General features: G+C 32.0%; 1 protein-coding gene across 1 annotated transcript; it reads left to right on the top strand.

Moving 5' to 3' along the window:
* Positions 1–24: 24 nt before the first annotated feature.
* LOC149743536 (FAD-dependent oxidoreductase domain-containing protein 2-like) lies at positions 25–12,778 on the top strand. Its single transcript, XM_089872416.1, has 9 exons — positions 25–241; positions 483–646; positions 783–996; positions 1,237–1,356; positions 2,156–2,296; positions 10,336–10,440; positions 10,783–10,962; positions 11,271–11,452; positions 11,767–12,778. The coding sequence occupies exons 1-9, from the start codon at positions 25–27 to the stop codon at positions 12,379–12,381; spliced, it is 1,938 nt and encodes a 645-aa protein (XP_089728542.1). The 3' UTR covers positions 12,382–12,778.
* The last annotated feature ends 1,496 nt before the right edge of the window (positions 12,779–14,274 follow it).

Here is a 14,274-nt window from a genome sequence, read left to right as displayed (position 1 = left end):
TAGAACTTGTCTAAATGAGATAGGATGTTGTCTAACTTGTTTTCTCTGCTTCTGTTTTGTTTGTGTTTGTCTGTATATGGAAAGAACAAACACGATGGTAGTATCAAGCATGATGATCCAATGTTGAACACTGAGACACCAAACTACAAAGAATATTGTGTTATTGGTGCTGGACCTGGTGGACTTCAAATCGCTTATTTCCTTGAGAATGCTGGGAGAGATTATCTTGTATTCGAAAAAGGTTTACTATTTACCCTTCTGCTTGTTTATATCTGTTTATTTTATATGTCTTACTGTATTGACTTTACCGAAAAAAATAATATTTTTAACATTTTAATTTTTACTACCAGTTTTTGTTTATAAACTGTATTTCAATTTTGAGGTATCTATAAAAAATTTATTATCATAATCCAGCAAATAAGCATTTATGCTTACTCTCTCTCTCTCTTTCTCTTTTTACAGAAAAAAACTCACTTTTTCAGGTTACAAAGCTGGTACATTTTACTTGAAGTACCCAATACACAGAAAGCTGATCAGCATCAACAAGAGGAACACAGATAGAAGCAACAAGGAATTCAACTTTAGACACGGCTGGAATTCACTTGTCAGTCATGATGAATCGTTGCAGATGACCAAATACTCAAATGTAAAGATTGTTATTGTTTTTTGAAGTTTTTCTTGAAAAAATATTTAATTGAATTAATATTATCTATACGGTAATTAAGTTGCACAAAAATCAAAAAAGGTTAAACATATAATGATATTTTTATTCTTTTCGCCAGGAGTTTTTCCCACCAGCAGATGTACTTGTACAATACTTGAACGATTATGCCACAAAACTGAACCTGAAAGTTCAATACAACTCAACAATGCATGATATCTTGAAACGAAAAGATGGTTTATTCCAAATGTGGGATCAACATAACAATGCATATACTTGTAAATACATGATTATTGCAACTGGAATAGCAAAGTCAAACATACCTACAATACCAGGTAAACCTATATGATTTTTTCCTATTATTTATGATTAAACTCTGGTATGCTGATTAGAGTGTACCTTTGTTTTGCTTTAGACATAACACAAATTTTATTTATTCCTTCGTATGAAGTAGCGAAATTAAATTAATTAAAACAATATAGTTTAAAAAAAATAATTACCCAGAAAATAAAGCTGTTAAAAATTTACTAGGGAAAAAAAAAATAATATAAGAAAAGATACATTCAACTTCTTAGGTAGCGAACTTCTTGTTGGATATGAGGATTTGTCAATTGATCTTCCCAAGTTTAGGAACAAAAGTATTTTGATTGTTGGGAGAGGCAATGCTGGTCATGAGACTGCTCAGCATATTTATGGTAACAAAAATCCTAATAACACTTGTATGGCACTACTTGAATGTAATTTGCTTTATGCACATGTGGCTGGAAAACGACAGTCCTTATCAGATGGGTTTAACACCTTGTGGCAGCTTATGAGTTACCATGTATGTTACTTTGTAGGTGAATATTTTTTTTGATTTTTGATTTTTTTTATGTATGGCTCATAACTTGGGCAATCCTTTAGTGACCACTGGGTTGGAGCAATTGCCATTAAGTGTCTTGCCCAAGAACACATACTGTTCAAACCCCCTCTGGGTTACAGGCAGGCGCGCTAACCACTATGCCATGGCGCCGGACTTTTTGAATGTATGAATGTAAGTTGCTTTATGCTCGCCTGCCTGGAAAACAGTCGTCATAACATAGCCGTCATGTTTCATACACCCTGTGCCCACTTACGCGTTATCATATATGTAACTTTGTGTGAGATAATTTATTTGAGAGTTTTTATGTATGGCTGATGTTGTACTGTGTTAGAGCAATTCAGTGTCTTGCCCAAGGACACATACGCCCACAATGTTTGCAGCACCAAGCCTTGAACTTTTATACACATCAAGTCTGCTAAAAATTATCACATGTAACTTTATGAGTAATTTTTTTCTGTTTACAATTTTGGAAACCGAATATGGACCACTTGGTTAATTGTATTGTCCAAACTTAGATTCTCTGATCAAGAGGAAAATGCTGCAAGCACTGTGCCATGACAGTGTTATTTTTTGCCATGTAAGCCATTTAAAATTAAGTTGTTTTAAGTTTAAAAATAATATTTGTGTCGTAGGAGTAACAAGCAGTGTTCACATGATGTCAAGGTCCAGAAACAAGTTGTCATGGGCGACGCATTACGTTGGGGATCTCCGTGGTGTAAATAATGCAATGCTTGATACCTTCCAACTTAACGCTCTAGATACTTTGTTAGAAGGTAAGTATTTTTTATGCTTAGTTAAATAACATTGTCACCAGCTCCGATAGACTGTTATATAAATGGCGGAAGTGTTAGGTTGAAGAAAGGTATAGTAATCAATGACATGTGATGTAAATATCAACATAACATATTTTTTTATGTTTAAAAAAACGATGGGTGTAATCACATTTTTTTGACTTTAGCAAAATTTTTTTTTTTTTAAATTTTGGTACAAACACATGATACCTGGTATCATGTGTTGGGGTAGAATACCATTTTTTTTAACTTTGGCAAAAAATCATTTTTTTAAGATTTGATACAAACACATGATACCTCATGCGTTGGGGTAGAATCTTAATTTTTTTACTTTGGCAGAAAATCAATTTTTTTTTAGTTTTGGTACAAACACACGATACCAGTATCATGCGTTGGGGTAGAATCTCATTTTTTTGACTTTGGCAAAAATTCAATTTTTTTAACATTTGGTACAAACACATGATATCAGTATCATGCGTTGGGGTAGAATCTCAATTTTTTGACTTTGGCAAAAATTCATTTTTTTTAGTTTTGGTACAAACACATGATACCGGTATCATGCGTTGGGGTAGAATCTCAATTTTTTGACTTTGGCAAAAAATCAATTTTTTTTTAGTTTTGGTACAAACACATGATACCGATATCATGCGTTGGGGTAGAATCTCAATTTTTTGACTTTGGCAAAAAATCATTTTTTTTTTGAGTTATGGTACAAACACATGATACCGGTATCATGCGTTGGGGTAGTATCTCAATTTTTTGACTTTGGCAAAAATTCAATTTTTTTGAGTTTTGTTACAAACACATGATATCGCCGGTATCATGCGTTGGGGTAAAATCTCAATTTTTTGTGTTTGGCAAAAATGCAATTTTTTAAGTTTTGGTACAAACACATGATAATTGTATTGTATCATGCGTTGGGGTATCATGCGTTGGGTTAGAATCTCAATTTTTTTAATTTGGCAAAAATTCAATTTTTGTGAGTATTGGTACAAACACTTGATACCGATATCATGCGTTGGGGTAGAATCTCAATTTTTTTGACTTTGACAAAAATTCAATTTTTTTGAGTATTGGTACAAACACATGATACCGCGTTGGGGTAGAATCTCAATTTTTTTGACGATATCATGCGTTGGGGTAGAATCTCAATTTTTTTGACTTTGACAAAAATTCAATTTTTTTGAGTTTTGGTACAAACACATGATACCGGTATCATGCGTTGGGGTAGAATCTCAATTTTTTTTACTTTGACAAAAATGTAATTTTTTTGAGTTTTGGTACAAACACATGATACCGATATCATGCATTGGGGTAGAATCTCAATTTTTTGACTTTGGCAAAAATTCAATTTTTTTGAGTATTTTCACAAACACATGATACCGGTATCATGCGTTGGGGTAGAATCTCAATTTTTTGTGTTTGGCAAAAATTCAATTTTTTTGAGTATTGGTACAAACACATGATACCGGTATCATGCGTTGGGGTAGAATCTCAATTTTTTGACTTTGGCAAAAACTCATTTTTTTTGAGTTTTGGTACAAATACATGATATCATGCCTTGGGGTAGAATCTCAATTTTTTTGACTTTGACAAAAAGGCAAATTTTTTTAGTTTTGGTACAAACACATGATACCGGTATCATGCGTTGGGGTAGAATCTCAATTTTTTTACTTTAGCAAAATGCGTTGGGGTAGAATCTCAATCATGCGTTTGGGTAGAATCTAATTTTTTGGCTTTGACAAAAAATCAATTTTTTTAACATTTGGTACAAACACATGATACCGATATCATGCGTTGGGGTAGAATCTCAATTTTTTGACTTTGGCAAAAATTAAATTTTTTTGAGTTTTGGTACAAACTCATGATACCGGTATCATGCGTTGGGGTAGAGTCTCAATTTTTTGTGTTTGGCAAAAAATCAATTTTTTTGAGTTTTTGGTACAAACACATGATACCGGTATCATGCGTTGGGGTAGAATCTCAATTTTTTGTGTTTGGGAAAAATGCATTTTTTTAAGATTTGATACAAACACATGATACCTCATGCGTTGGGGTAGAATCTTAATTTTTTTACTTTGGCAGAAAATCAATTTTTTTTTAGTTTTGGTACAAACACACGATACCAGTATCATGCGTTGGGGTAGAATCTCATTTTTTTGACTTTGGCAAAAATTCAATTTTTTTAGTTTTGGTACAAACACATGATACCGGTATCATGCGTTGGGGTAGAATCTCAATTTTTTGACTTGGCAAAAAATCAATTTTTTTTGAGTTTTGGTACAAACACATGATACCGGTATCATGCGTTGGGGTAGTATCTCAATTTTTTGACTTTGACAAAAATTCAATTTTTTTGAGTTTTGGTACAAACACATGATACCGGTATCATGCGTTGGGGTAGAATCTCAATTTTTTTTACTTTGACAAAAATGTAATTTTTTTGAGTTTTGGTACAAACACATGATACCGATATCATGCATTGGGGTAGAATCTCAATTTTTTGACTTTGGCAAAAATTCAATTTTTTTGAGTATTTTCACAAACACATGATACCGGTATCATGCGTTGGGGTAGAATCTCAATTTTTTGTGTTTGGCAAAAATTCAATTTTTTTGAGTATTGGTACAAACACATGATACCGGTATCATGCGTTGGGGTAGAATCTCAATTTTTTGACTTTGGCAAAAACTCATTTTTTTTGAGTTTTGGTACAAATACATGATACCGGTATCATGCCTTGGGGTAGAATCCCATTTTTTTTAACTTTGGCAAAAAATCATTTTTTTAAGATTTGATACAAACACATGATACCTCATGCGTTGGGGTAGAATCTTAATTTTTTTACTTTGGCAGAAAATCAATTTTTTTTTAGTTTTGGTACAAACACACGATACCAGTATCATGCGTTGGGGTAGAATCTCATTTTTTTGACTTTGGCAAAAATTCAATTTTTTTAACATTTGGTACAAACACATGATATCAGTATCATGCGTTGGGGTAGAATCTCAATTTTTTGACTTTGGCAAAAATTCATTTTTTTTAGTTTTGGTACAAACACATGATACCGGTATCATGCGTTGGGGTAGAATCTCAATTTTTTGACTTTGGCAAAAAATCAATTTTTTTTTAGTTTTGGTACAAACACATGATACCGATATCATGCGTTGGGGTAGAATCTCAATTTTTTGACTTTGGCAAAAAATCATTTTTTTTTTGAGTTTTGGTACAAACACATGATACCGGTATCATGCGTTGGGGTAGTATCTCAATTTTTTGACTTTGGCAAAAATTCAATTTTTTTGAGTTTTGTTACAAACACATGATATCGCCGGTATCATGCGTTGGGGTAAAATCTCAATTTTTTGTGTTTGGCAAAAATGCAATTTTTTAAGTTTTGGTACAAACACATGATAATTGTATTGTATCATGCGTTGGGGTATCATGCGTTGGGTTAGAATCTCAATTTTTTTAATTTGGCAAAAATTCAATTTTTGTGAGTATTGGTACAAACACTTGATACCGATATCATGCGTTGGGGTAGAATCTCAATTTTTTTGACTTTGACAAAAATTCAATTTTTTTGAGTATTGGTACAAACACATGATACCGCGTTGGGGTAGAATCTCAATTTTTTTGACGATATCATGCGTTGGGGTAGAATCTCAATTTTTTTGACTTTGACAAAAATTCAATTTTTTTGAGTTTTGGTACAAACACATGATACCGGTATCATGCGTTGGGGTAGAATCTCAATTTTTTTTACTTTGACAAAAATGTAATTTTTTTGAGTTTTGGTACAAACACATGATACCGATATCATGCATTGGGGTAGAATCTCAATTTTTTGACTTTGGCAAAAATTCAATTTTTTTGAGTATTTTCACAAACACATGATACCGGTATCATGCGTTGGGGTAGAATCTCAATTTTTTGTGTTTGGCAAAAATTCAATTTTTTTGAGTATTTTCACAAACACATGATACCGGTATCATGCGTTGGGGTAGAATCTCAATTTTTTGACTTTGGCAAAAACTCATTTTTTTTGAGTTTTGGTACAAATACATGATATCATGCCTTGGGGTAGAATCTCAATTTTTTTGACTTTGACAAAAATGCAAATTTTTTTAGTTTTGGTACAAACACATGATACCGGTATCATGCGTTGGGGTAGAATCTCAATTTTTTTACTTTAGCAAAATGCGTTGGGGTAGAATCTCAATCATGCGTTTGGGTAGAATCTAATTTTTTGGCTTTGACAAAAAATCAATTTTTTTAACATTTGGTACAAACACATGATACCGATATCATGCGTTGGGGTAGAATCTCAATTTTTTGACTTTGGCAAAATTTCAATTTTTTTTAGAATCTCAATTTTTTAACTTCGGCAAAAATTCAATTTTTTTGAGTTTTGGTACAAACTCATGATACCGGTATCATGCGTTGGGGTAGAATCTCAATTTTTTGACTTTGGCAAAAATTAAATTTTTTTGAGCCGGTATCATGCGTTGGGGTAGAGTCTCAATTTTTTGTGTTTGGCAAAAAATCAATTTTTTTGAGTTTTGGTACAAACACATGATACCGGTATCATGCGTTGGGGTAGAATCTCAATTTTTTGTGTTTGGGAAAAATGCATTTTTTTAAGATTTGATACAAACACATGATACCTCATGCCTTGGGGTAGAATCTTAATTTTTTTACTTTGGCAGAAAATCAATTTTTTTTTAGTTTTGGTACAAACACACGATACCAGTATCATGCGTTGGGGTAGAATCTCATTTTTTTGACTTTGGCAAAAATTCAATTTTTTTAGTTTTGGTACAAACACATGATACCGGTATCATGCGTTGGGGTAGAATCTCAATTTTTTTGACTTTGACAAAAATTCAATTTTTTTGAGTATTGGTACAAACACATGATACCGATATCATGCGTTAGGGTAGAATCTCATTTTTTTTGACTTCGGCAAAAATTCATTTTTTTTGAGTTTTGGTACAAACACATGATACCGGTATCATGCGTTGGGGTAGAATCTCAATTTTTTTGACTTTGACAAAAATGTAATTTTTTTTAGTTTTGGTACAAACACATGATACCGGTATCATGCGTTGGGGTAGAATCTCAATTTTTTTGACTTTGGCAAAAATTCATTTTTTTTTTAGTTTTGGTACAAACACATGATACCGGTATCATGCGTTGGGGTAGAATCTCAATTTTTTTTACTTTGACAAAAATGTAATTTTTTTGAGTATTGGTACAAACACATGATACCGGTATCATGCGTTGGGGTAGAATCTCAATTTTTTGACTTTGGCAAAAACTCATTTTTTTTTAGATTTGGTACAAACACATGATACCGGTATCATGCGTTGGGGTAGAATCTCAATTTTTTTGACTTTGACAAAAATGTAACTTTTTTAAGTTTTGGTACAAACACATGATACCGTTATCATGCGTTGGGGTAGAATCTCAATTTTTTTGACTTTGGCAAAAATTCATTTTTTTTGAGTTTTGGTACAAACACATGATACCGGTATCATGCGTTGGGGTAGAATCTCAATTTTTTTTACTTTGACAAAAATGTAATTTTTTTGAGTATTGGTACAAACACATGATACCGGTATCATGCGTTGGGGTAGAATCTCAATTTTTTGACTTTGGCAAAAACTCATTTTTTTTTAGATTTGGTACAAACACATGATACCGGTATCATGCGTTGGGGTAGAATCTCAATTTTTTTTACTTTGACAAAAATGTAATTTTTTTGAGTATTGGTACAAACACATGATACCGGTATCATGCGTTGGGGTAGAATCTCAATTTTTTGACTTTGGCAAAAACTCATTTTTTTTTAGATTTGGTACAAACACATGATACCGGTATCATGATACCGGTATCATGCCTTGGGGTAGAATCTCAATTTTTTTGACTTTGACAAAAATGCAAATTTTTTTAGTTTTGGTACAAACACATGATACCGGTATCATGCGTTGGGGTAGAATCTCAATTTTTTTACTTTAGCAAAATGCGTTGGGGTAGAATCTCAATCATGCGTTGGGGTAGAATCTAATTTTTTGGCTTTGACAAAAAATCAATTTTTTTAACATTTGGTACAAACACATGATACCGATAACAAACACATGATACCGATATCATGCGTTGGGGTAGAATCTTAATTTTTTGTGTTTGGCAAAAATGCAATTTTTTAGGTTTTGGTACAAACACATGATACCTGTATCATGCGTTGAGGTAGAATCTCAATTTTTTTGATTTTGACAAAAATGCATTTTTTTAAGTTTTGGTACAAACACATGATACCGGTATCATGCGCTGGGGTAGAATCTCAATTTTTTTGACTTTGGCAAAAATTCAATTTTTTTGAGTATTGGTACAAACACATGATACCGATATCATGCGTTAGGGTAGAATCTTAATTTTTTTGACTTTGGCAAAAATTCAATTTTTTTGAGTTTTGGTACAAACACATGATATCGGTATCATGCGTTGGGGTAGAATCTATCATGCGTTGGGGTAGAATCTCAATTTTTTGACTTTGGCAAAAACTCATTTTTTTTTAGTTTTGGTACAAATACATGATACCGGTATCATGCCTTGGGTTAGAAACTCAATTTTTTTACTTTGACAAAAAATCAATTTTTTTAACATTTGGTACAAACACATGATATCGGTATCATGCGTTGGGATAGAATCTCAATTTTTTGACTTTGGCAAAAATTCATTTTTTTGAGTTTTGGTACAAACACATGATACCGGTATCATTCGTTGGGGTAGAATCTCAATTTTTTTACTTTGATAAAAATGCAAATTTTTTTAATTTTGGTACAAACACATGATATCGGTATCATGCGTTGGGGTAGAATCTCAATTTTTTGACTTTTGCAAAAAATCAATTTTTTTGAGTTTTGGTACAAACACATGATATCGGTATCATGCGTTGGGATAGAATCTTAATTTTTTGACTTTGGCAAAAATTCATTTTTTTGAGTTTTGGTACAAACACATGATACCGGTATCATTCGTTGGGGTAGAATCTCAATTTTTTGACTTTGACAAAAATGCAAATTTTTTGAGTTTTGGTACAAACACATGATACCGGTATCATGCGTTGGGGTAGAATCTCAATTTTTTGACTTTGGCAAAAAATCAATTTTTTTGAGTTTTGGTACAAACACATGATACCGATATCATGCGTTGGGGTAGAATCTCAATTTTTTGTGTTTGGCAAAAATTCAATTTTTTGAGTTTTGGTACAAACACATGATACCGGTATCATGCGTTGGGGTAGAATCTCAATTTTTTGACTTTGGCAAAAATTCAATTTTTTTGAGTTTTGGTACAAACACATGATACCGGTATCATGCGTTGGGGTAGAATCTCAATTTTTTGTGTTTGGCAAAAATGCAATTTTTTAAGTTTTGGTACAAACACATGATACCGATATCATGCGTTGGGGTAGAATCTCAATGTTTTGACTTTGGCAAAAATTCAATTGTTTTGAGTTTTGGTACAAACACATGATACCGGTATCATGCGTTGGGGTAGAATCTCAATTTTTTTGACTTTGACAAAAATGCAATTTTTTAAGTTTTTTGACAAACACATGATACCGGTATCGTGCGTTAGACAATTTTTTTGACTTTGACAAAAATGCAATTTTTTAAGTTTTTTGACAAACACATGATACCGGTATCATGCGTTAGGTGAAAATCATGTTACTTAAAGAATGAAAAGAAGGGGAGTCGACATCAAAACAACAGTCATTAAAACATGCTATGGATAAAAAGTGTGAGAAAGAATGTCAATTAAAAAGCATGGCTATTGCACCCAGTTTTCTGCACTTTTTTTTGAAATTCTATTTATTTGGAAGGGGAACTCTTTTAGTAATGTGTAAAAACTACAGTGTAAAATAAATAATATTTTACACCAGTTTTCTAAAGCTGTATAATACGTCAAAAAGAAGATAATTAAGTCACATACATTTCCATTCAATACATTCATAGATGACATCACAAAGTATTCTGTCAAAAGAAGCAACCTAACAGAAAAACTTTTCTTGTTGGATTCTGGAGTCAGAAAATATTTACCCGGGGGAAGTGAGACACCAAGTGAGTTACTTTTATAATAAAATAATAACTTTTATTTGTCTCTTTGATTACGGTAGCATGATTTAGAAATATTTTAAACGAAAAGACAGGATATAGCGACAAAACAGCAGCTGTTCAAACTAGCTTATAGTTAAAAACATATTAACATTTAGTTGAGGAAAATAAACATGGTCGTTACATCTAGTACCTTTTCTTACAGTAAGTTATATCTGCCATGTTTTGCCCATGTTTTGCCGATGTGCTTTTTTGGATTTGAAAGTACATTAATGCAATAATATTTATGCCCAGATTCAAGTAATATCTGTCTAGTTATAGATATTTAAATCAGATATTTATGCCCAGTCACAGATAATGATGTTGGTCGCTATGGTTACGACCAAATCATCCGATGTCTTGGATTCTCGTTTGAAGATTCTATCTTCCATCAATCACTTATTAAGTTGGTTGGGACGAACAATCAAAAGTATCCTCCAATTAATCAGATCTATGAAGCTCCCAATGTAAACAACTTGTTTTTTGCTGGTAAGTGTTTTCATTTATTCTTAATTTATATACCAAATTTTAATAGTTATAACACAGTGTTATATTACATACAGCTAATGACTGATTTTTCTGAATTTACACATATGTTGTGAGTTTTATGGGTGTTTTTTATGTACGGCTGACAATTTTTACAACCCTTCAGTATCCGTTGGGTTGGAGTAATTGCTGTTAAGTATCTTGGCGTCTTGCCCAAGAATACCCAAATTGTGTCAGCATTAAACCCTAAATCTAGTATTCTGTTGTAAAGAGATAACAACTCCAATGAAACTACTTCATTTTCACCCCAGGTACAAACACACACAGCTTGGATTGGCGTAAATCAGCTGGTGGGTTCATCCATGGCTACAGATACACAGTACGTACTTTACATCGGATCATGGAATGGAAACACCATGGGGTTCAATGGCCGGCTGTCAAATTCTCAAACCCACTTGATCTCATACCACATATGTTGAAAAGAATTAACGAGGTGAAAAAGAACAATGTTTTTTCTAATCTAATCACAGTTATATAATTTATTTATGCAACATTGTGGTTCAGGTTTTAATAATTTTTTATGTTTAATATTAATAATCTGTATTTTTTCATATACTTTTTTATTTCATCATTTACTAATATTTTTTAGTAAACTGTGTAATTTTCAGATTCCTTTAACTTGTAGCACAAGTTTCCAGATTTTTTGCAACATTTGTTTTTAAAACGTTTCACCACCTCAATGTTTGTTTTTTAATTTTTTTTTACCTTAACCTATTGCACAACAACGTCTTTAATTTCATCGCACAGGCTTCTGATATCTACCAGATGTTCGCAGTTCTGTGCGAGGTCGTTATTTTCGCTGAAGACAAAACTTCTTCTTTATATTTGGACGCCTTTCCTTGTGCTTTGATCTCAAAGCTGCCACAAATATCTGGCCACAAAGTTAAAGGGCCTGTACTAGTCGTCGCATTAGAATACGGGAAGAACTTTTCTGGTCCTGGAAAAGATCCGTTTCGGAGTCACAGAGCCATTGGCGAAGTTTCTGAAGCCCACAGAAGTAACTTCCTACATCCAGTGTTCTATTTCTACAACAAATTATTCTCAGAGGAGGAATATGAATCAAAACACTCACAATGGATCCTCCCCATACCCGATCAAATCCTGCATTTCTTTGAGGATTTCACAACAACCTTTGATGCAGAAACAAACTTCATTTTGAATCTCAGAAGATTTCTGGAATCAAATTTAAGCAAAGACTTAAGATACTGGTATGATTCCCAATGCATTAAAATTGCCCTTACAAGTTCAGAATCACCATTGGGATGTAATACATCGTGGATTGCTGAAAATAAAATACTACAAAGCAACTCACTAGAAATGTTGTCAGCAAACATTCTTTCAATACCGTCATACAAAATTTAGAAATTTTGAACTGAAAATTATAAACCAAAATTATCTAACTATATTTCTGCCATATGTCGAAGTTTTGCCAAATTTTTATCTTATTCCAAAATTTTTACCTTATTTCCAAAGTTCTTATCAATATCGTGTTTTTACAACTGTTGTTTTGCTGTTACTTTTCATTGTCCCTAAATAACACGATCTGTGTTATTATTTTTCTAGAGATAAATAAAAGACATGTGACGTTATGTTATTGCTTTCGCACATGTTTTATGTTTTATGCTGTTAAATTCTCTGGTATTTTCGGTGTTGGTGGGGGGCAGTACGAACTCATACTCTGCTGCCCCCACGTTTTGTGTGTAACTTGGTGCTGCTTATTGTTAGTTTGTTTATTAAAAAGCAAGTTTGAAAATCTTGAGTACCCGAATACATCAGATCTTGTGTACAAAAAAAAATAAAAATTTGTGAGTGCCTGAATACATCAGATCTTGTGTACATGAAAAAAAAAATTGTGAGTACCCAAATACATCAAATTTGTTTACTTTAAAAAAAATTAAAAATTTATAAGTGCCTGAAAACATAAGATTTTGTGTACAAAAAAATAAATAAAAAGTTGTGAGTACCCGAATACATCAGATCTTGTGTACATGAAAAAAAAATAAAAATTTGGGAGTACCAGTATACATCAGATCTTGTTTACTTTAAAAATAATTAAAAATTTGTAAGTGCCTGAAAACATCAGATCTTGTGTACAAGAAAAAAATAAAAAGTTTGTGAGTACCCGAATACATCAGATCTTGTGTACAAGAAAAAAAAAATAAAAAAATTGTGAGTACCCGTATACATCAGATCTTGTTTACTTTAAAAATAATTAAAAATTTGTAAGTGCCTGAAAACATCAGATCTTGTGTACAAGAAAAAAATAAAAAGTTTGTGAGTACCCGAATACATCAGATCTTGTGTACAGGAAAAAAAAATAAAAAAATTTTTAGTACCATTATACATCAGATCTTGCATACATGAAAAAAATTAAAAATTTGTGAGTACCCGAATACATCAGATCTTGTGTACAGGAAAAAAAATAAAAATGTGTAAGTGCCTGAAAACATCAGATCTTGTGTACATAAAAAAAAATTTGTGAGTACCTGAATACATCAGATCTTGTGTACAGGAAAAAATATTAAAATTTGTGAGTACCCGAATACATCAGATCTTGGGTACATGAAAAAATATTAAAATTTGTGAGTACCCGAATACATCAGATCTTGGGTACATGAAAAAATATTAAAATTTGTGAGTACCCGAATACATCAGATCTTGTGTACAGGAAAAAAAAAAAAATTTTTAGTACCATTATACATCAGATCTTGCATACAAGAAAAAAAATTAAAAATTTGTGAGTACCCGAATACATCAGATCTTGTGTACAGGAAAAAAAAAAAATTTAGTACCATTGTACATCAGATCTTGCATACAAGAAAAAAAAATAAAAATTTGTGAGTACCCGTATACATCAGATCTTGTGTACATAAAAAAAAAAATTTGTGAGTACCCGTATACATCAGATCTTGTGTACAAGAAAAAAAAATAAAAAAATTTTTAGTATTATTATACATCAGATCTTGCATACAAGAAAAAAATTCAAAATTTGTGAGTACCCGTATACATCAGATCTTGTTTACATGAAAAAAAATAAAAATGTGTAAGTGCCTGAAAACATCAGATCTTGTGTACATAAAAAAAAAATTTGTGAGTACACGAATACATCAGATCTTGTGTACAGGAAAAAATATTACAATTTGTGAGTACCCGAATACATCAGATCTTGTGTACAGGAAAAAAAAATAAAAAAATTTTTAGTACCATTATACATCAGATCTTGCATACAAGAAAAAAAATTCAAAAATTGTAAGT

The sequence above is a fragment of the Ciona robusta genome, chromosome 1 (assembly GCF_009617815.1).
Source record: "Ciona robusta chromosome 1, ASM961781v2".
Lineage (NCBI taxonomy): Eukaryota > Metazoa > Chordata > Ascidiacea > Phlebobranchia > Cionidae > Ciona > Ciona robusta.
This window is presented reverse-complemented; position numbering and strand designations above follow the sequence as displayed.

Excerpts from the sequence above, each read along its gene's own strand:
- LOC149743536 (XM_089872416.1), top strand. The coding sequence starts at position 25 with ATGTTGTCTAACTTGTTTTCTCTGCTTCTGTTTTGTTTGTGTTTGTCT. Across the intron at positions 242-482 it reads TTATCTTGTATTCGAAAAAG|GTTACAAAGCTGGTACATTT; the intron begins GTTTACTATTTA and ends TCACTTTTTCAG. Across the intron at positions 2,297-10,335 it reads TCTAGATACTTTGTTAGAAG|ATGACATCACAAAGTATTCT; the intron begins GTAAGTATTTTT and ends ATACATTCATAG.